This window comes from Cryptomeria japonica, chromosome 4 (assembly GCF_030272615.1).
Source record: "Cryptomeria japonica chromosome 4, Sugi_1.0, whole genome shotgun sequence".
Taxonomy (NCBI): Eukaryota; Viridiplantae; Streptophyta; class Pinopsida; order Cupressales; family Cupressaceae; genus Cryptomeria; species Cryptomeria japonica.
The window spans coordinates 144,644,049-144,667,398 of record NC_081408.1 but is presented as its reverse complement, the minus strand read 5'-3'; the positions used below and the strand labels follow the sequence as shown (position 1 = coordinate 144,667,398).

The window sequence follows — 23,350 nt, the reverse complement described above, 5'->3', positions numbered from 1 at the left end:
CAGTCGCGCTATTCGGAGTCCGATTGCTAGTATATTTTAATGCTTGAAGTGTTATTAAAGTAACATTTAATTTAATTGTAAAATATTAAAGTGTTACTTTAATATTTATTTTATGGGGATGTGTGCAAATCAAAGGGGCATCCAAGGGAGACATAAGTGAATATTTTAATATGTTTTATATTGCACATGTTTTATCCCACATTGCTTAAGTGAGTTGGGTCGACCCTTGGAGAAAGAATAAAAGGAAGCTTTTGTGGCTTCATTCAGGATGTTGAATTTGAGAAGAAATTGATGTGTGAGTTGCAGATCCTTTCTTGGCATTAGAGGACGTCTATCCTCTCATGTGACATTCTAGACGTAATTCCCTTGGGGTTTGGCCTTTGGAATCCATTGCTTTCAGCTTCATTAATAGGCAAATTGGGTGCATTCTGGGTGCATTTCCAGCTACAGGTAGCAACACTATTTGGGTGTATTTCCAGCTACAGGCCGCAACACTATTCACGCGGGCACTATTCACGTGGTACTATTCACACAGGCACTATTCATGCGGCACTATTCACGCGACACTATTCATGTGGCACTATTCACGTGGCACTATTCACGCGGCACTATTCATGTCATTGTAGCAGCAAGATTGGAAAACATTTGATGGAGCATTATTGCTGGAGTATTTAGTGAGTTGAAAAATCTGCTATGTATTTGATTAATTCTGAAAAATAATATCATATTAGCAGTAGTTCAATTTCCAGTTGCATATTATTGTAGTTTCATTCTTGTTCATATTCTGTGATTTCAATTCCATGTAAAACAAACCAACATTTCATTTCCGGAGCCATAAGGGAATTTAAAACATTAAACGGAGAAATAAGGAGTTGGATGCAAACTGTTTGATAAAATTCCTAGCAGCAGTTGGTATGGTTTTTGGGCATTCTGGGGTGTCTATTACATTCATCACTACTACCTTTGGTGCTCTCATCATCGTCGATCTTCTTCTTCTCTCGGGAGGGCTTTTTTTTTTCACTCTCGATGTTTATTGCTCGATTGTAAGCATCAACGTATGAGGACGAAGGCACTACTTTCATGTTCTTGCACATCAAGGGTATTAATCCCTTGGTGAACCACCTCTTCTTCAACCCATCAGCTGGCTGGTTCTCCATCTTGTTCAACAGCTCCTTGAGCCTACGGTTGTAAGAGCGTACATTCTCATTTTTCTCTTGCTTGGTATTATAGATTTCAGCCACAATCTCGTTGTCATCCCTCAAGAGTTTAACTCCTTGAATGCCTTTTTCAGTTCACTCCACTTGGCCTTGTACTTAGTGTCAAGGTCTATATACCAGTCATGGCAATCCCCCGAAGGGTGGCACAAAATGCCTTCAGCTAGTAGTCCTTGTCATCTTGGCCATTCGCCTCCCATATCGTTATACATGTTTTGCAATGTCGTATAGGATGCTCCGTTCCATCCCCCGTGAACTTCGGGAGTTTCTGCTTCTCCTTGTTGTTCATCATTGTTTTCACTCGGAAGGTTCCACTTAGTTCCTCAGCGAGGGACAAGTTCCCACAAATTGGTCTCTCGCCTGCTTACTCCCTTGTGTGTCGGACTTGGGGGACTATTCTGACTGCTAGGTTCCGGTGCTTTCCTTGCACTCTCGACCATGCGCGCGTCCTTACACGTCCACCTCCAGTGTCCCAACACTTGGTGTACTTCCAAGCTCTGACTCGTCCCTGTGACTCCCTCCGACCGAGGGTCGACAGATCACCTACTCACTTGGTCTTGACCACCCTATGGCCTCTTCTCACCTTTATTGGGATCTACGACATGAATCACTCAAGACTGACCCGACTTCTTTTAAGGCAACGACGCAAAAATGTTTGCCGCTACAACTGGTAAATTAAATATCGAAAATAATAACATACATGACAATGCATACCAGAGACGGCAGTAAAATATATCTCTATTCGCACATGCAACTATTACAGAGAAGACACCAAAGGTGGTCGGCCAAGGATTACAATTGATCCGACTATACCGTACTACTTCCTTGGTGGTACATGACATATTAAAAGGACTTGACGATTGCCGAGAGGTTCACAACTGTCAACCAACCGACACATAACTACCCGAGACTGACAACCCACTTAATACAATTAATTTTAAACATTGTCGGATAACAAATATTATCAAACATAACAACAAGAAATTTATGCCGACAACAAAGGGATTGACCAATAGATTAGAATTCAACATCCTATAGTGTTGGGAACAGATGCTAAACCTGCCCTAGAGAAAATGACAGTGTTTCTCTCCAGCCACTCATTTGATGAAAAAAGTCTCAAGAACCATACAGGAAGAACACAATAGGCAAAAGGACTTTGCAAAGAAAATTTTGTATGGACTCCCCACTCCAATGGAAGAGAATCAATTATCCACTACGAAGTAGTTGTTTTTATAAAAAACCATACCTACAAGCAATGGGGCCCATTGCTTCCCAAGGAAGAAAAACCAAGCCAAGGAACAGTTCTAGACTACTCTAACAAAAATACCAGAAGACTATTAAGCCACCTTGCTGAATGCAACTCCTTTTAAATTAATTGAATTTCAAAACAGTTGAACGTGTTGGAAGTCCTAGGATACATGCCACACGTTGTCATTTTCATCTCATGACAAATTCTCCCAACTTTCTAATGGAATTCTCGTAATATGGGTTTCAGATACCTGATCAAATTAGTTCACTTTATACTCTTCACTTCCAAGTAAAACTAGCTAATGGCTGAACGTAAAAATTAGTGTGGCATAGCTTGACATCTCTTCTTACAGATTGCTACCTTCTTGTAAGCTACTTACATTTTATATAAAGCTTTCACGTATCTTGCAATATACGGTGTCTTTATTGGATTTATTTCCTTTCTTTCAGTTCATTACTTTCATAGCATGTTACATTTCTAAAATTTAGCATGTTCTCCACTGGATTGCCAATTACGTTTGGATCTCATGATCTGCACAATACAAAAACTGGCATCAAGAGAGATTTACAAAGACCAATCAGAACCCAATGTTTGAAAAAGACCGGATGCTCAGGTTCTGCTACTCATTGAAAATGTATCTTGGAACTTACAACAGAAACTAGGAAAATAACACTTAAAAAAACAGCAGGAAATAGTTTTTGCTCATAGTACTGTATGCTTACACGCTTCATTAGTATGGATCATAAAGATGTTCAATGTTAAGGATGTATGTTGGGTAAATAAGGCCAAGCATAGGAAATTCAAAAAGATAAAATGCTGAAAGCAAAAGGTCAAAGTTAATTTACATAAATAAACAAGAATGAATCTCATCACAACTAGGAATCAACATAAAATGGATCCTGATGCAAGGTATATGATAATAATGAGAAGGCATACTGAGTCTACAAACAGATGGAAAATTTTATTTTTTTATTTGAACCAGCTGAAATAGTACTAAAGAGGAGTTAATAATTTTATTAAATACATACCTTTACGGTTATCTAAACTTCCAGAACTTATGGCTAATTCATCAGCAGCCTCTTTAGTTAAAGGACCATTTGAGAATTTTCTTTCCAAAGATCTACCTTTATATAACATTTCAGCGAATTTCCAAGGTGCTATTTGGTCTTTGCTTGACTTTCTTAATCTTGGGTCCTCATGTGAAACAACTGCAACATCATTAACAATTGAAATTACATATACAAGTAGAATAATTTCATAATAGTTTTGATCGATGAGCCATCAGTGCTCTCTTAGTAGTTGAACTTAATTCATAAGAAAATTTAAATTTAGAACTCCAAAAAGTTTAAACCAATAGAACATATTTCCTACATTGACTGTCATCTTTGCTTGAATCCCTTTTCATTAGTCGACTAGCATGATCAACAAGAGAAGTCATTTTGGCTTTTGAGGAACCCTTCTGGGAAGATTGGAAGGCAGAATCATGCACAGAAGAGTATCGAGGCAAATGTTTATCATTCTTAGACACTTGTAATTTCACATCAATGTCACCTCCGGAAACAGTGTCCCCAGTTACCATAACAACTACTTCTGGTCTTCTACTGCTGTACTTTTGCACCACCTTCCTTAACAATGTAGAAATAGTGTGCTGTATACGAGGCACTGTAGCATTTGAAGGGCAAGTTGCTAGTGCCGCATGGGCTGCTTTACGCAGTGCTTCAGTGAGTTTGCCTTTGTCATTCCAGAGGCATCGAGTTGTAATATATATCCTTCCTTTTAGTCCTGGCTGTGATTGATTAACAGAATTGTGCACACCATCTAAAGATGTCTTCATAGGCCTTTTGACATCCACACTGAAAGAAAGGAGAATCAGTTTGTATTGGAAAAACCTACACTGTTTGATTATTAATATTATTATTCTACTTAATACAAACACCAAAATGCTTGTATTTGATACAAAATTCCAATGTGCCATTCATATTTTCTTTGTACAAAATCTACAGCATAAATTTGTATCTGCAGTAAAAAAACTTGCCAAACCCAAACTAGGCAGCAACAGATAGTATGAAATTTGAACAGCAAAAGAAATTCTTTCCTTACCACTCCCATTTATATATTAGTAGCTAACAATTGTTTTCTCTAGAAGTTTTTCCTCTCTGCAATTTTTCTGTAGTATACAGTGTACCAGGAAAATGGGAATAATGTACATTATGTAGCTTTGCAATAACATGTAGTTGTTTGATATTTCTGTAGAATTTTCAGAGCCGCTACATTTTACTAGACAGCAACATTCTACTGTATTTCTTGACCAATCTAGGATTTGTTCATTCCCACTAAGTTACAGTAACATATAAAAGTTCTGTTTAAAGGTTTAAGGAGGTACACGAGTGCTAGCTCCATAACCACTTTTCAAGTTTTCAAAGCATCTCAATTGCCTTTTAATTTTTTCCCTCACATTTTCCAATTCATTCCATTTGAAATCAGAAGCTCCTTTATCTGAAACAGTGAGAATCTTCACTTTTTTAAAGTCTTAGCAAGAGTCTGGAGTTGGACTCTGAAACAGATCATGCAATCCAAGACATTACCAAGTTCAGGTGCAAGACACTTGAAAACACTGGAAATGGCACTTTCTGGAAAAACATATTAATAGGGTCCCAGTTCAGTCAGAAGTTTCGCCATACTTTATGCAAAATGCATGCAAAACTTTAGAAATGGCAAAAGGTCACTTCAGCGAGAAAGTTACAAATTCGTTCAAAATTTTAACATGAATTATAAAGAAAAATTAGGCTTATCCTATGTTACAAAAACTCCATTTACCCCTCCCCTTCCTATACTGAAACATTTTGGCTTTTGATTCTAATCCTGATTTCTCAGGGGATCCATTTCAAAATTGCTTCAAAGGCCAAGTTGTCTCCAGACATATTGAACACATTTATGGACTTTCTGAGAGCATTGTGGCATTTCAAGGCTGTTTATAAGATGGATTGGACGACCCACATGGATCACCTTTCAACAATTCCTATTTAAGCCTGAACAATTCTACACCTAATCTTTTCCTGTCTAAATGCTAAAACAATAACATTACGTATAGAATAAGAACTAGAAGTTAAAGATTCCTCTTTTATTCCTACAACCTACCTCACTACTATTACTGCAAGTACCTCAAGGCTGACTACTGCTGCAATACCTGAATATTTTATATTGCTAATGCAACTACCTCACAAATGCTCAACTCATTGCAATCTTTCATTCCAACATGGAGAGTGATAGAGTCTGAAAGTTTGAAGTTTGAAGTTGATTTTTCAGTAATCTCTCCTGTAGAAGAATATGATGATCAGTTTAACAGTTCTCAGCCATGATATTATGGTGTATTATTTATTGATATTCTACTATATGGTTAATTATAACTTACCAATTGTGGTAGGCGAATGATGCAGAAATGAGCAAATGCTCAAACAAAGGAACAACACCAAACTAGTTCTAATACCAAAGGAACCTCCAGCTTACAATCTTGAAATGCACAGGTCAATTGCCTTTTATGCGACATGGTCTATAAGATAATTCTCCAAAATTATTGAAAAATGCCTCAAACTTCTCCTAAATCAGTTACTTTCTCAAAAGTAATCAGCCTTTGTCCCAAAGAGGAAACTTGCAGATAATATTATTGATGCTCAAAAAAATCTACACTCTTAAAAACCCAAGGCCTAGAATTCTAATAGAATTAGCAATCTCCAAGGCCTTTGACAACTGCAGCTGGAATCTAACTGAAGCAGTGCTAAAAAATTCAACTTCAACAACCAAGTAATCCAAGGAGCAACAGTTAAATCTGCAAACCCATTTTCATTGTCAATAGTAATGTGTTTGAGCATTTTTACTTGTTTGTCGCTATACAACACATGATAGTAGATCCATTCTTCAAATGATAGGGGGAACTCCTTAATATCTAACTAAACCTAAAATTAACAGAACTTACAAGTATGCAAGTTGCACAAGATTTCATTGAGGTTTATGCATTAAATGTAAATTGCTTAGTAACCTATGTTTTTGCCTCGGATGCAACTGTTGAACTATCAATAGTTGAGTCTTGCAATGAGAGTTTCCAATTTAAGGAAGATGATCTATCAAAATGAACAATGTTTTTTAACCTATGACTGAAGAACAAACCAACATTTCATTGCAAGCAAATATGTTAAGGCAAGAATGTAGATGAATGTCATGTAAGCCCTTAGACATATGTTGCTTGTATAACTGATTGTACATATTATATTATTGATATTGTACTTCTCAATGAGATTTTGTATTGCCATCAACATACTTTCTTGTTGATGTTTTTTATTGCAATCTGGCATCTGACCATGAATTATGGGATGCCTACATTTTGACTACATGCATTTGAACTATTCAATGTTTCACCTTCACTATTTCACTATGTCTGTTATATGTGATAGATCATGTTATCTAGTTCAGCATCATCTATATATCAATGATGATTATTTAGAATGATTTTCAATTGATGCAGTTTATTGATGTTATTTCCTTTATATTATATTATGTCGGGTGCTTTTATTGTGTTTTGTCTCCTGAAATCTCTGGCATCTCCTGCTAAAGATTTGACATCTCATGCAAAACAAAAAGGGTGAAACACAAATTAAAAAAGGACTGCATTGCATAAAGTAGAAAATGTGGTGCATAAAGCAAAAATGTGACTACAGAAGCTGGAAAAGAGCCTCTGACACTTGTAATGAGCCTCCACCACTGCAACAGAGCCTTCGACATAGGAGAGGTAGTTTAAACGCATTTTCATTTACTCCAGGTTTGATTTGCAATCAATCTGTGGGCTTCGACCCATAACTAAGCTCCTGAGAGGGCCATGGCAACAGTGATAAACCTTGTCTGCCACCCTTGATTTTTAATTGTATTCTTTTTCAAATTTTCTTTATTTTATTTAATTTTATCTTCTTTTTTTTTAATTCCTAAACTATAAACTATTTTACTTCTTTTTTTATTATTTTTTAATTCCTAAACTATAAACTATTTTATTTTATTTTCTCTACTGCCATTGACTTGTTATATCAATTTAGCCTCAATTTACTGTGAACAGACACATGTAATTACTAATTAGCCATTAACCTACATATAATTCGTACTCCAGTCCTGACAGAATGCAACATTGTAGTCGAGAAACCAAAATTTTAAATAACTATAAGAGTGACATGCTTTTAGCCTCAATTTTACTATTAAAGGTTATAGAAAGCAATCTGTTGATTCCACCATTCAGAGATTTAGTTGCCCCCCATTCAGTCTTAACCATCTGACAGATGAGTGCCAAAAATAGTATTCTAAAAGGTTGTTGAATGGTAATCAGTTGTCACGTCTTGTATACTTGCTAAACATTATTAGAATCTTATTAATTTTTAAATCCTGATAAAATAATTTCCTTGATTTTCAAAAGGAAATCAGTTGAATAACAATATGACACTAATTACAATGAGTTGTATGTGTATATTCTTTTACATACATACACTCAAATGATAAGAGAATGTAAATATAAAACTTTCCTTTCGATAGTATATAAAACAACGTCGTGTTCAAGTAGTGTTGTCCTCATTATCTATGCAAACAATTAGTGCAAAAATTATCAGATCTAATGCTAATATTTTTTTATTTTTTCATGAAGAATGTCAGGTGGGGGAAAACAAACCTTGTAACACCCCTTATGGAAGTATGTTAACTGTGTTTTGGGGCAAAAGGGTATAGGTTGAACAGCCATGATTAAATGTAGTCTTTGTCCAATGGCATGGCAAGGTACTTACACAAGGGTGAAGGCTCATTTTCTTCACATATGTAGAAAAAGTGATGATCCTTATCCAAAGGAGACAACAATATGAGGCTTTGAGGGATCAAGAAAGGGTTGATGGTAAATTTTATAATATGAGCTTCTCTCATCCTTTAACAATAGGGCAACTGCTGCAACTCATAATTAAAATAGAGAGACAGACACAAATGTCTCTTCTAGTAATGTAACAGCACAATAGTCTAACAACAGACCACATATTGGCAGCTTAAACGCCATTGGAAGACTATTTGATATGCAAGGTCGAGAAGCAGTTGATACAGGGATCGCACGATTCTTTTATGCAAATGGAATACAGTTCAATGTTGCTCGCTCACCTTTCTATGGAGAGATGGTCCAAGCTATCAATAATGGGCCAGCTAGGTATAACCCACTTGGGTTTCAAAAACTTGGAACTACTCTAATTTATAAAGAAAAACTTCGATTAGAGCAACAAATTGCACCAATGAAAAAAGTGTGGTCTACAAAAGGATGCAGTATTGTGATGGATGGATGGACATATGCTAGAAATCGTCCACTATTTAATGTCATGGTGACATGCAACAAAGGGCCTTAATTTTTTTAGGCAATAAACTATTCATGGTAAGAAAAAAATGCACAATTTCTTCATTACCAGCTATGAGAGAGCATTGAGGAGGTGGGAGCATCAAGTGTAGTCCAATTTGTTACCAATGTTGCCCCTATTCGTAAAGCAGCAAATATGATGGTGCAAAAAAAGGACAAGCATATATTTTGGAAACCATGTTGTGCACATTCATTGAATAATGCACTCAAAGATATTGGCAAGTTCCAATGGATTTTGAACCTCATAGAAAAGGGCAAAAAAATACAAATGCTCATATGTAACCATCACTAGATACAAATCTAATGTTCCCCAATAAATAAATAAATCATGAAAATAAATAAGACATAATATTAATTATTTTATATTAATATTCTAACTTGGATTAATATAAATAATTAATATTGTTAACGCATTAATGAATAAAGGTAGTTCATAAAACTACTTTGTGGATGAATAAAATGGCATGGCGTAAGTTGATGAAGCATGCCTGAAAAAGAAGAATCGAAACTGGTGAATGGGTGATTACACACTGCAAAGCACTTAAGCCTTTCGTCAATCATTGGCTGCCCTACTGGTCTCGTGGTATGGAGAAGTGACAACATCGCAGGTGCAGAGTGTTGTCCGTGGGAAGTTCATGGTATACGCAGCAGATAGGAGTGTTCATACACGCGGAGTTAACCAAAACTATTGCGAGGAGATGGGAACTGGAAACCGCAGTAAATGCATTACCCTTCCACGTAAGAGGATTCTGCACAGCATCGCCTCCGTGTCTGGCAACCCAAAAACGGGTTGAAGATTGAAACAGAAGTTCCGCAGTGGGGTGTCATGCTAGCATCGCCACCGTGTCACGGGAGTCTTCGCAGTGAGGTAACGTGCCAATGGAACCACGCGGGAGTTGGAGCAAATAGGAGTGGGCATCGCGACCGAGAAGATATCATTCTGGATACAATAAAACTTAGTGAATGTGATTGGATGGTAGTCATTTTTTGGTAAACTCAGGGGAAGTTCCGCAGTTCTTGGAGTCTTCTACTTCGTGTTTGGTGGTACGTGAAGTTTTGCAACAGCAATCACAGTTATGTCATCAGGTGCACCACAACTGATATTTCTCTTCTTTGCTCTTTACGGAATGTTTAATGTCTGAGAATAATAATTACCCACATCTGCTATGTACTCAATATGAGTTAAGATACTATGTGTTTAATAGACAAGGAAGATTCCAAATTAAAGTTGTATGAAAACGTTCATTATCACTGGTAGTGCTATGTAAATGAGAATCCGTTATATATTGAATAAAAACTTGTTAGGGAATTTTACAGTGGCATCAGAGCATAGAAATCTTGCCAGCCTGTAGAGTGTTGAGAATTCATGTAAAATTTATGCACAGATGAGTATGCACCAGGGAAATTATAATTTCCGGAGTACTAGGGTTCGACAAAATAGAAATCAAAACTCTCCTTTAGCGCACAATAGCTCTTCTATTCGGTTCGAGATTGAGGATAGCCATACTGAAACTGACGAAGAAATTATTTTTGAAACAAACAGTATGGGGGAACCAGAAAATAACAAGGATCTCATAACAACCTTAATTAGAAGTCAACAAGATATGCAAGACAATGTCAACAGAATGACTAATTTAATGACCCAATTTATTAACCAGCATCAAAATAATGGAAATAATCAACACCAAAATGTTGGGGCAAACAATGGGGGTAGAGATGAGCATTCTGTCAATAATAATCAGCCGGAAAGAACAGAAACAGCTAGACCTTTTATGCCAACATTCACTGTTAGAAATGTGCAACCAGAAAATGAACCAACAATTAGAGAAATACACGATGAGATACACCAAGATTGGTTATTATCAAGAGATGATTTTAGATCAAACATTACATTTAGAGAGTACTTAGATGTCAGAATGAGACATAGGCCAAGGGGGCGGAGAGGGAATAACAGTGAATTGCAGAGGAAAATAGGTAAGATGTCTATCCCTTATTTTGATGGGTCAGGGAAAACAGCTGCTAGAGCTTGGGTGCAGAAACTTGACACCTACTTCCAATTAAATCCTATGTTGGAAGATGAAGCAATTAAATATGCAGCATTACATCTTGACAGTGTAGCACACGAATGGTGGCACCATGGGCAAGTAACCTTGGGTCATAATCAGATTAATAGTTATGTTGAATTCACTGGGAAACTTATTGATAGATGTGACTCCAAAGATCCTGAACTTCATCTAAAGATTTAACTCAGCTTAAGCAATATGGGACTGTTGAACAATACATTTCTGAATTTGAAAAACTGGCAGTTTTAGTAACTGAAATTTCAGAGAGACATAAAATCGTGATATTTACAGATGGACTATCCGATTCACTCAAAGGTTGGGTTAAGTCCTTGAACCCTCCTACTTTACAAACAACTATTAAGAGAGCAAGAGAATTGGAGCCATCTTCAAAAGGGAAAGTTTTTAAAGTCCCACCATCTAAAATTGAAAATGACAAACAACCTCTCCATAAAGATAATTTCCCTAAAAACAAGTTAGATAAAGAAGAGAGAGAAGAACTCAGGAGGAAAAAACTATGTTTCAGTTGTAGGGAGTCATGGCAGCCAGGACATAGATGTTTGGGAAAGGGAAAAATTCATTACATTGAGGTTATGTCAGATAGTGACGATGAACAGAATGTTGATCCTAATATAGAAACCGTACCACAGAACACAGAATCAGGGACAGGAACTAAACATGGAGAAGGGGTAATAGCATCTATGACAGGAACACCTCATTATAATATTTTCAGAGTTAGAGGGGTTTTGAATGAGTAGCGTGTGGTTGTCATGCTTGGTAGTGGTTCTACTCATAATTTTATAGATGCAGCTCTTGTGGAAAAACGTGGATTGCAAACTGAAAAATATGAAGGTTTTGATGTTAGAGTAGTAGGTGGAACTAATTTGTCCAGTATTCATAAAGTCCCTAAATTGAGTATTACTCTTGGCAAATATATTGTTACTAATGATTTTTATGTGATTGACTTGGCTGATACAAATGTTGTTTTGGGCATTCAATGGATGGAAACATTAGATGAGTACCCGCAGAGTTTTAAAAGATTGGAATTTTCTTTTAAGATTGATGATAAGAAAGTAGTACTTCGGGGTATGTCTAACGGTGGTCCCAGGATCATTAGTGCTAAAAGAATGGAGGCTATTTTCAGACATGGTGATGTGGCATAGTCGTCACAATGTTTAATTTCCAACAAGGTAACAGGTTTTGAATCTAAAAATTATCAAGATGATTTATTGAAAGTATTAGATTCACATAATCTGGTTGTCAGTGATATACGTCCAGGGGTTCCGCCTAACAGAGGATTTGAACATACCATTGAATTAGAGGAAGGTGCAAAACCCGTTATCACAACTCCTTACAGGCATCCTAAAACATTCAGAGATGAAATAGAAAAGGCAATTAAGGAATTGTTGGATATGGGGCATATCAGGCCCAGTTCTAGTCCTTTTGCATCATCAGTAGTATTGGTCAAAAAGAAGGATGGGACTCTTCAAATGTGTATAGATTATTGTGCTCTTAACAAAAAGACAATCAAAAACAGGTATCCAATTCCTCGAATTGATGAGTTGTTAGATGAATTACATGGTGCTGTTTACTTTTCTAAAATTGATTTGAGGTCCGGATATCATCAAATTAAGTTAAGAGATCAAGATATCCATAAAACTGCTTTTCGTTGTCATTATGGTCATTATGAATTCTTGGTTATGCCATTTGGATTAACAAATGCTCCGGCAACATTTCATTCTTGCATGAATCATACTTTTAACAGACAGTTGAGGAAATATCTGCGAGTTTTCTTTGATGATATATTGATTTACAACAAAACTTGGGAAGATCACTTGAAACATATTGATATTGTTCTTGGTGTTATGGAATCTCAATCACTTTATGCAAAGGCCTCTAAATGTGAATTTGGAATGACAGAAATTTTGTATTTAGGGCATATGATCAGTGCTACAGGTGTACAAGTTCATCAAGAAAAAATAAGAGCCATTTTGGATTGGCCACTGCCACGAAATCTCACAAATTTACGAGGAATCTTTGGATTATGCAGTTATTATAGAAGGTTTGTCAGAGGCTTTTCACAGCTCGGGGCACTGTTGACGGATCTTACCGAAAAGGGGACATTCCGTTGGACAGAGGAGGCACAACAAGTTTTTGAGAAATTGAAAGAGGTAATGAGTTCTTGCCCAGTACTTGCACTTCCAGATTTTAATTAGCCTTTTGTCTTGGAATGTGATGCATCTGGTGAAGGAATAGGAGTAGTCTTAATGCAAAATAAACATCCTATAGCATATGAAAGAAGGAAACTTAATAATCTAGAGAGATTGTATTCTATTTATGACAAAGAAATGTTGGCTATCATGCACGCATTGGCAAAATTTAGACAATATTTGGTTGGTGGCAAATTTTTAGTCCGAACTGACCATAACAGTTTGAGATATTTCTTGGGACAGAAAGATTTGAATGACAGGCAGCAAAAATGGATCAGTAAGATCCAAGCTTATGATTTTGAAATTGAATATGTGAAAGGTAAAAACAATGTTGTTGCAGATGCACTATCTAGAAGGCCTGAAATAAATGCATTATTTGTAGTAACAGCTGATTGGAAATCTTTATTGCTGGTTGAATATTCTAAGGATTCTTTTGCCTATGATTTGCTAGATGGTAATACACAACATGATAAATATAAGATTGTAAATGATATTATCTATTACAAAGACAGGATTTACTTGACTCCAAGATCGAGATTGAAAGAGAAAATCCTCCAATCACTGCATGATGTTCCTTTAGCAGGGCATCCCGGCTACTTCAAAACTTACCAGCAAATAAGGGAAAGATTCACTTGGAAAGGTCTAAAGAATGATGTCCTTCGTTATGTCAAAGAATGCATCACTTGTCAACAAAATAAAACAGAGCACACCTATCCTGCAGGTCTATTGCAGCCATTACCTATACCAGAATAGAAATGGGAAAGTATATCAACGGATTTTATTACAGGCCTCCCGCGATCTCAAGGTAAGGATTGCATTTTTGTTGTGGTCGATAGATTAACCAAATTTGCACATTTCTTATCTATCACTACAGAATTCACAGTTGTTCAGCTTGCCGAACTATTCTTTCGAAAGGTGTTCCGCTTACATGGTTTACCAAATATAATCAGCGATCGCGATAGCAGATTTTTGAGCATATTTTGGGGGGAACTGTTCAAGCTGACAAGTACGGAGTTGAATCACAGTACGAGTTATCATCCACAAACCAATGGACAGACAAAAATAGTAAATAAGTGGATTGAGGGATACCTTCGTAATTATGTATCTGGACATCAAAAAGCTTGGGTTCATTGGCTATATTTGGGTGAATACTGTTACAATACCACATATCATATATCTATCGATATGACCCCTTTCAAAGCAATATATGGGTATGATGCACTTTCTTTTATTGATCTGGCTTTTGATCAGAGTAATGTTCCCAAATCTCGTGGCGTGCTTCAGGAATGCCAAGATATATTGAAAGCACTTAAGGAAAATCTACAATGTGCTCAGAATCAACAAAAAATTTATGCAGATAAGAAGCGTGTTGAACGTCATTTTGAAATTGGGGAATTGGTGTACCTCAGACTACAACCCTATAGGCAGTCATCCCTCAAGCAGAGCGGGACTAAGAAATTGAAGCCTCGATTTTAAGGGTCGTACCCGGTGGTTTGGAAAGTTGGTGCAGTGGCATATGAATTGGGTTTACCTGAAGGAAGCAGAATACATAATGTATTCCATGCATCTTGTCTCAATAAAGCTTTGGGTTAGCAGGTGACAATATCAGGGAACCTACCACCACTGAATGAAGAAGGGAAATTAGAGATGATACCCGAAGTGATTTTGGAAACTCGAGACCGGCATTTGCGGAATAGGACAATCCGGGAATACCTCATTAAATGGCAAAATTTACCACTGGACGATGCTACTTGGGAAAATGAGCAGGTCCTTCAACATCCTGGATTGCAATTGCTTGTGGGCAAGCAACATTGGGTAGGGGAGACTGTAATGTTCCCCAATAAATAAATAGATCATGAAAATAAATAAGACATAATATTAATTATTTTATATTAATATTCTAACTTGGATTAATATAAATAAGTAATATTGTTAACGCATTAATGAATAAAGGTAGTTCATAAAACTACTTTGTGGATGAATAAAATGGCATGGCGTAAGTTGATGAAGCATGCCTGGAAAAGAAGAATCGAAACTAGTGTATGCGTGATTACACACCGCAAAGCACTTAAGCCTTTCGTCAGCCATTGGCTGGCCTACTGGTCTCGTGGTATGGAGAAGTGACAACATCGTAGGTGCAGACTGTTGTCCGTGGGAAGTTCGTGGTATACGCAGCAGATAGGAGTGTTCATACACGCGGAGTTAACCAAAGCTATCGCGAGGGGATAGGAACTGGAAACCGCAGTAAATGCATTACCCTTCCGCGTAAGAGGATTCCGCACAACATCGCCTCCGTGTCTGGCAACCCGAAAACGGGTTGAAGATTGAAACATAAGTTCCGCAGTGGGGTGTGGTGCTAGCATCGCCACCGTGTCACGGTGTCACCGGAGTCTCCGCAGTGAGGTAACGTGCCAATGGAACCACGTGGGAGTTGGAGCAAATAGGAGTGGGCATCGTCACCGAGAAGATATCATTCTGGATACCATAAAACTCAGTGAATACGATTGGATGGTAGTCATTTTCTGGTAAACTCAGGGGAAGTTCCGCAATTCTTGGAGTCTTCTACTTCGTGTTTGGTGGTACGTGAAGTTTTGCAACAGCAATCACAGTTATGTCATCAAGTGCACCACAACTGGTATTTATCTTCTTTGCTCTTTACGGAATGTTTAATGTCTGAGAATAATAATTACCCACATCTGCTATGTACTCAATATGAGTTAAGATACTATGTGTTTAATAGACAAGGAAGATTCCAAATAAAAGTTGTATGAAAACGTTCATTATCACTGGTAGTGCTATGTAAATGAGAATCCGTTTTATATTGAATAAATTCTTATTAGGGAATTTTACAACAAACCATTTATCGTAAATTTGCCAAGGTGGAACTTCTCAAACCTACTGATACATGGTTTGCTTCTTACTTTATTCGTCTTGACTGTCTTTGTGAAGTCAAAGGAGCTTTGTGTTCCATGGTTGTTTTTGATGCACTGGCAGCTTGGAGACAGTCTACATCAGATCCCACAGTTGAGGTGAGAATTTGGTCCTTGATGATTACTTTTGGGCTAATGTTAGATTTGTTGTGGACTTTATTAGGCCCATATGTGAGGTGATTAAATTTGTAGACCCAGACAAGCCATGTTTGGGAGAAGTTTATGAAAAAATAGATTCCATGTGTGAAAGAGTCAAGGAAATAACATGGAAGATGGAACAAGCTTAACACACCCCTTCATTGTGCTACCTATGCTTTAAATTCTAAATGGAATAATACACAAGAAATCAATAAGAGAGTTTTACATGAGGATAGAGAGGTAATAAAGGGATTTTGGGATGCAATAAAAAAAAATTATGGTCAGGGTGAGGATGCCTCAATTATAAGGAGTCAATGGAATAAGTTTCATTTGGGCATGGTGGTTTTCCTTCAGTGGAGGTTTTATATGATATGCAAGCAAAGAAGACCCTATAGAGTGGTGGTGGAACCATGGAGGTGAAACCCTTAAATTGCAATCACTTGCAATCAGATTGATCTGACAAGTAGCTAGCTCTTCATTTTGTTAGAGAAATTGGAGTACTTATGGTTTTATTCATTCACTAAAGAGGAATGAATTAAGGTAAACGAAAGTAGAGAACTTGGTCTACATTTATAGCTCACTTTGTCTTCTCTCTCATGTTGATCTCGGGTCCATTGAGGGTCCTTCAACAAAATGAGACCAAATTGCACCTAATGGAGAAGTTGCAGTCATTGTGGATTAAGTGGTTGAACTAAATGGCCTTAATGACTTGACCCTAGTTCTACTACCATCAAAGGAACCTAATTTAGAGATTGATGAGTATCTAGAGAGCATCCTAGCTAAGGATGTTGATATGGATGATCAAAACATAGAAGAGAAGACAATAAATTTCTGGTTTTTGTTTTTTGTTTGTGTATCAACATCAAACTATCAATATTTTTGGATTTCAATATGTAATGATAATCTAATATGAAATATGTAATGTGAGTTTTGAACTCTTTGACACAAAATTTCACATTTGTGTATTTAAACCAAAGAAGCCAAAATCTGAAAAAATCACAATTGATCACACGAATAATTGGGAGTCGCCATGGATTCCAATTTTTTTCCCAAAAAATTGCCAAAAACACAATCAACAATAGGCAATGATTAGAGTGTTTAAGTCATGAAAAAATTGTTTGTTTAATCAAGAATAAAAAACGTTGACAAAAAAACAAACAACGAAAAATCCTAAAGCACCTGTAAAACTTAGAAAACACAAGCAAAAAGGTTATAAAATGTGTCACACAACAGCAGAAGGTCATTGACGATGCCGCAGAGGAGAAAGAAGTAGAAAATCAAAATTATTTAAATTTCTATATTAAATATATAAAGGAAGTTATTAATATTAATATTAAATAAGAATTTATATATTCTTTAATTTATTTAATATTTTTGTATTATTATTATCCTTTACACTATCGTTAAAAAAATATACCCGTTTTTGTATTTTTAAAAGAGAGTAGTATCAACTATTTATTTTGAGCTTCAACTCATTTCATATATTATATTTACTATGAATAAAAATATATATATAATATTTAATACTAATATTTCAAAATTAAAATAACATTATTAAATATTATATATTTATTTTTGTTCATAGTAATAATAGTATATGAAATGGATTGAATCAAAATAAATATTAAATTTTGTTCTCTATTTTTATGAGTATTTTTTTTTAGTACAATTCTTTGAAGATCTTAATAAAAATTATTCAACAAATTAAAGAATATAAATTTTTAATTAATTAAAAATAATAAATTTTTTGACAAGCATGTATAAAAAGAAAAATTTATCTTGAAATACCATGGTAGGAAATTATAAAGTTATTTGCGAACACGTTTCATTAGAGTTTTTCGTACACATTTATTAGATTGGTTGTATTTGTAACTTAGAAAAAACAGAGCACTCGTCTGAAAATCCTGCAATAAAAATAGTCACTCTTCATCTAAGAATTGCAATTGTCTCTACAAAAAAATAACACTAAACTATACTTTTGAAACAGCCAAACATATATCATTGAAAATAAAGTCTGGAAACATTTTATTTCAACTTTGCAGCAGCATAAAACATTTGTATTAAACCTTTAAGCAATAAGCAAACGTAGTTGTAACTTTTAAGGTAGACATCGAAATTGGCCATGAAGTCACTAATCAATTCTTGATAACTCATTTGATAGAAGACAACTCTAAGAATCGGGTTTGCAAGAGAACATATGAAACAATGTTGCAAGAAAGTGAGGAATCATAAAAAACCAGACCATTTTATAGAGATTGCAACCTCCAAAAAGACAGTTTGTATTTGTAAAAGTTAATGCAATTTCCAATTTAATAAACAAGTTATATGCTAGATAGTGTATTTCTGATTTTTGGTATTATTATTATGACAATAATATTATCGTCTTTCTTTTCTGCAGGTCTGAAGGATGAACATGTATTGATTTCAATGTCTTCCTTTTCTTTTGAATGATGTATATATAGCAAGGCAGCCACGATCAAGTGGCACCTTGATCGGACATGTCTTTTAGACATGTCCGACCAAGATGTCACTTGGTCGTGACTGTCTACCGATTCACTTCGGTGTTTATGATAACTAATCGGTGCCATTTGTATATGTTAACAGATCAATATAAACACACTCGATAATGAATCGGTGTCAAAGCAAATGATAATGGATTATAAACACACCCGATAATGAATCGGTGTTAAGGCAAACAATAACAATAACTAATAGCATTATATGCTATCGGGTTAATACCCCGATAGTATATTAATGCCGATTCATAAATGAATCGACATTAATATGCTATCGGGTTACTAGCCCGATAGCATTTAGATCGACGCTTAACTGTGTTAAGCAGGTCGTCGATCTAATCCATCTTTATCCAATATCAATATCATAATCAAGATCAAAGGTTACAGTCTGATAAACATATTCAGTTCGGAAAGCATAAATCAGATAATCTAGTAGTATAGATGAGTAAACCAAAACAGAATAGAGGAGATTAACGAGTTAGGAAAATCTTATCTTGCAGAAGCCACTAATGCATTAACAGTATTTAAGAAACAAAAGTTTGTCAGTGATTTTTATTACAAAAGCTTCATGCATGTCTTGAAAAATATATGTCTAAATGTTGAGCGTCACTTATCAACACATAACTACAACATTAAAATGCTTTTGCAGATTTGATTCTTGATCGCAATGCAACGTCGTAAAGACTTTGCGAATTGCCAATAGCACGAAGGTTAATTGCAATTGGTGTCAGAGTGAAACCAATGGTGGAATTTATTGCTTCAAATGGCATTTGGCAAAAGAAGTAGGAAATAACACCACCATTCGAAAAGCATGCCTTGGAATTGTCACATGTAAAGCAAAACAAGCTCTTGAAAAATTTCTGAGGGCAAGGCCAAAAAGGTGAGAACCAGGGTTGAAATAGGTTCTAATTCTATATATGTTAGGAGAAATCACTTGGATGAGGAAGATGGTGCACAGGGGGGTTTCAAGGAACCTTAGTCAACACCCTCTTCTATGGCATATGGCCCAAACACAAGTGGGGGAAGAAGTAATGTTTTTTTCGCACATCATACTATGTAAGAAATATGACCATGTTTTATAATAGAATTAATGAGTAAACAATTGCAAGCATAGTCTTTGACAACTTTTTTCACACAACGAGCTAAAAAGATCATGAAGCTAGCCTCAAAACTTTGAATTTCAATTCAAATTATATATTTTATTTTTTAAGGTAAGTCTTTCATTATAAATTTGTAACTTCAATATTTTTGTATTTGTAAATTGTAGGTGTTGGAACCCTTGGTTAGAGTTCTTTGTTTGGTAGAAGGCAATCAAAACCCAAAGGGGTATATTTACGAGGCCATGGATAGGGCCAAAGAGTCCATCCAAAATTATTACAAGGGGGAAAGCCTCAGATTTGATCCCGTTTGGGAGATCATTCATTGGAGGTGGAACGATCAACTCCACCAACCTATTTATGCATTAGAGATAGTAGAGTACTTCCTCAACCCCCATTTTTTTTCTATTTGAAGAGTTTCTTGAGTCCTAATGGAAAAGGAGATGGAGGGCCTCACAACCTAGATTCAAAGGATTGGACCCAAGTTGAGTTGAGAGACCTCAATAATCAAGAATTGCACTATTACATGACAAGAAGGGGCAAGCTCTTTTCTTGTAAGCTAGTTGTCTAAGGAAGAACCACTCAGACAGTAGGTATTGAAATTTAGAGTCTTTATATCACATGCATCTTACAAGTTACAAATTTCAAATTTACAAATATTGATAACTTGATAAAATATGTTTCGACTTTTCTTTCTAACTATTCAATATTTTATTTTCTAGATTCTTGGTGGATAGATTTGTTAGGAATTAGTGTTCCCATAGGTGAGGAATATTAGGATGCATAAAATATTAAGTTGATAGGTTTGTTGAGTTTGTTAAATATGTTATTATAATAGTGGTACGAATGTCTTTATATTGAGTTGTTAAAACAACTCAATCTATTTAGGAATATTGTTTCCTAAAAATACGATATGAGAAATCCTATAAATATGTAATATGTATTGAATGAAAAGATTAAGAAGAAGCACGTACTATCTTGTGCAAAATCATTGTAGCTTCTGTTTGTTTTTGTACATATTTTCTTATATGGTATTCGACAAGGACAGGGTGTAGTTGATAGTTTAGGCGAGTGTAATGAATTTTTCTATGTTGTTTAGCTACTGAGAGTCCATTGTTATTATTGGGCGTCCATTTTTTATTTGAGGCTCTACCTGCTGTCATTTGAGAAGAAGAGCCATTGAGGTTCAAGGGGAAATCATTTTTTTGTGAGCTATGCATTGTGATCTTTGTTGTACGGATTTGATTGTATTTTGAGCAATGTTGTCTGTCGTTAACCTTGTGAAGCTCGCAAGCAAATTGTATTTCATCTACGATGTGTCAAGCCACTACATGAGTCATGGTGTTGGAGTGTTGATCACCATTGCCCATTTCTATCACTAAGCTTGAATGTATCATACGTAATGAATTTGAATGAAAAGAATAAGAAGCACGTACTATCTTGTGGAAAATCATTGTAGCTTCTATTTGTCTTTGTGCATGTTTTCTTATAAGATTGGCATTTAAATACCCCAAAATTCCAAAGATTAGCCCTCCACACTTTGTTGGTGTTGGAAATAAGCCACACCCGGACTGACGATGGACAGGTCCAAGAGGGGCCAGTAGCTCAATGGTAGAGCAATCCAGCAGCGTATGGAAGGTCCTAGGTTTGAGTCATAGCTGGTCCAGTCTCAACATGGTATCAGAGCCAGGTCCAGGCTAGGAGCCCCAAGCACACGAGAGGTGTGGCTTAAGGGGGGGCGTTGGTGTTGGAAATAAGCCACACCCGGACCAACGATGGACTGGTCCAAGAGGGGCCAGTAGCTCAGTGGTAGAGCACTCCAGCAGCGTATGGAAGGTCCTAGGTTCGAGTCCTAGCTGGTCCATGTCTCAACACATTTTGTGCCAACCTTGTAGTGCATCCAGTTGTGACCACAATTGGAGATATAACATTGGATGACATTGATGAGGTTGAGTAGTCATTGCCATCTACTAGCATGATGGAAGTTGAGCCACAATCTTCTATGCCAAGTGAGGAGACTCAACAAACTCCGAGGATTAGAACCTCAACCTCTCCTCAAGTTTTCAATCGATTAGGAAAGAGGAGCATATAAATGCTGTATTTTCATTTTGTAATATATAAATTTATGAATTATGATGATGATTTTCAAAGTCAATCATCATAAATTCATAGCAGTTGTCAGCTATCTATTGTATCAGCCATCAAGATTCTGCATGATAATGCGATGTTGTGCTCAATTTGTATTCAAATTAATCAAATTTAATAGAAAACAATTTTGTACTCACTTATGAAGTCATTGGATACATCTTGTCATTGAATTTTGCAAACAAATTGTGTTTCTAGAGAAATATAAGAAATTTTTTAAGTTGTTGATTTTTTGCCTAGTGCGAGTCTACCAACTATGGTACAAAGTACTAGCTTAGGTTGATGATTAATAAATAATTCTTTTACTTTGAGGGAGGAGGTGAGTGGGGAAAAGGTATCTATTTGGACAATACAATACCATTTCTAAACCTGAGGTAAATAGCTCATTGTTCCTCTTATACAACTAGCCAACAAATAGAGAATTGCACAAACAAGTTTAGCAAATACACTTTAGGTACAATGCATGAAGAAAAGAGTTACAAAAGACAATTTTTTGAGAATGCAAAATTTGAAGACAGATATGGGATACAATTCACCCAATTTTACAAATATTTATAATTGGCTAATTTATAGAAAAACAATTCCTTTGAAGATATAATGCTCTGCAATAATATGACTTGGAGTTTTTGATTTGTTCTTAGAATCACAACTATGTCCACTACGAGCTTATAAAAAAGGAGGTGATTCAATGTCAAACAAGATCTTTGTAAGACAGAAATCCATTGTTTCTATATCACCTAGACGCACATACTTGTGACAAGTTTTTGTTAAAATGCATGTTACTTCAAGTTTCAACTAATTTCTGGACTTAAATAATAGAGATGATAAATGACAACGCAAGAAAGATAAGTAAAGCTCTCGCAGGCAGCCATTTATGCACCATTTGTGTGTATCTATAATAGATAAAAGCTTCCCACCATGAAAAAACAAGAATCAAGAATTAAACTAATAATGCAAAGGGAATATGTCAAATGGAATAAGATCCAGAGGAGATCATTGAGCCTTTCATAATGGGCATTCATGTTCAAATAACCAAGAGACATTTTACATGTTTATATGTACAAATACATTTGTTTCATCTGGCAAAGGTTCACATCCAATTCTGAGTATGTTCTATCTCGGTAGACAATGTACGTGAAAGTGCTGGCTGGATTTGATGGGAGATACCCCTCAGTTATGGCATCAAGTTCAAAGTAGAATTTACCAATTATCATAAAAAGAACCGTACAAAATACCCTACTAGGAGAGTCTGCATAAGTAAACAGCATTGCAACCATTTGATATTTGTGCCATCATTGTTAAATGCCAAAAATAGACTACATTTGTCACAAATTTGAGAGTATTTGCCCAGTCAATGGCCGTCTTAAATTTTT

The 23,350-nt window shown here is 35.9% G+C and overlaps 1 protein-coding gene across 2 annotated transcripts in view; it reads right to left on the bottom strand.

The window, feature by feature from the left end:
• The window catches only part of LOC131074113 (ribonuclease J), a 301,289-nt gene that overhangs the window by 57,191 nt on the left and 220,748 nt on the right, over positions 1–23,350 (bottom strand). The window contains exons 16-17 of one of the 2 annotated variants that reach the window (XM_058010661.2): positions 3,835–4,316; positions 3,492–3,671 (exon numbers count right to left, since the gene is read on the bottom strand). In XM_058010661.2, coding sequence (XP_057866644.2) covers positions 3,492–3,671; positions 3,835–4,316 — 662 coding nt within the window. The remainder of the gene's footprint in view (positions 1–3,491; positions 3,672–3,834; positions 4,317–23,350) is intronic. The other variant, XM_058010662.2, reaches the window with a different exon arrangement.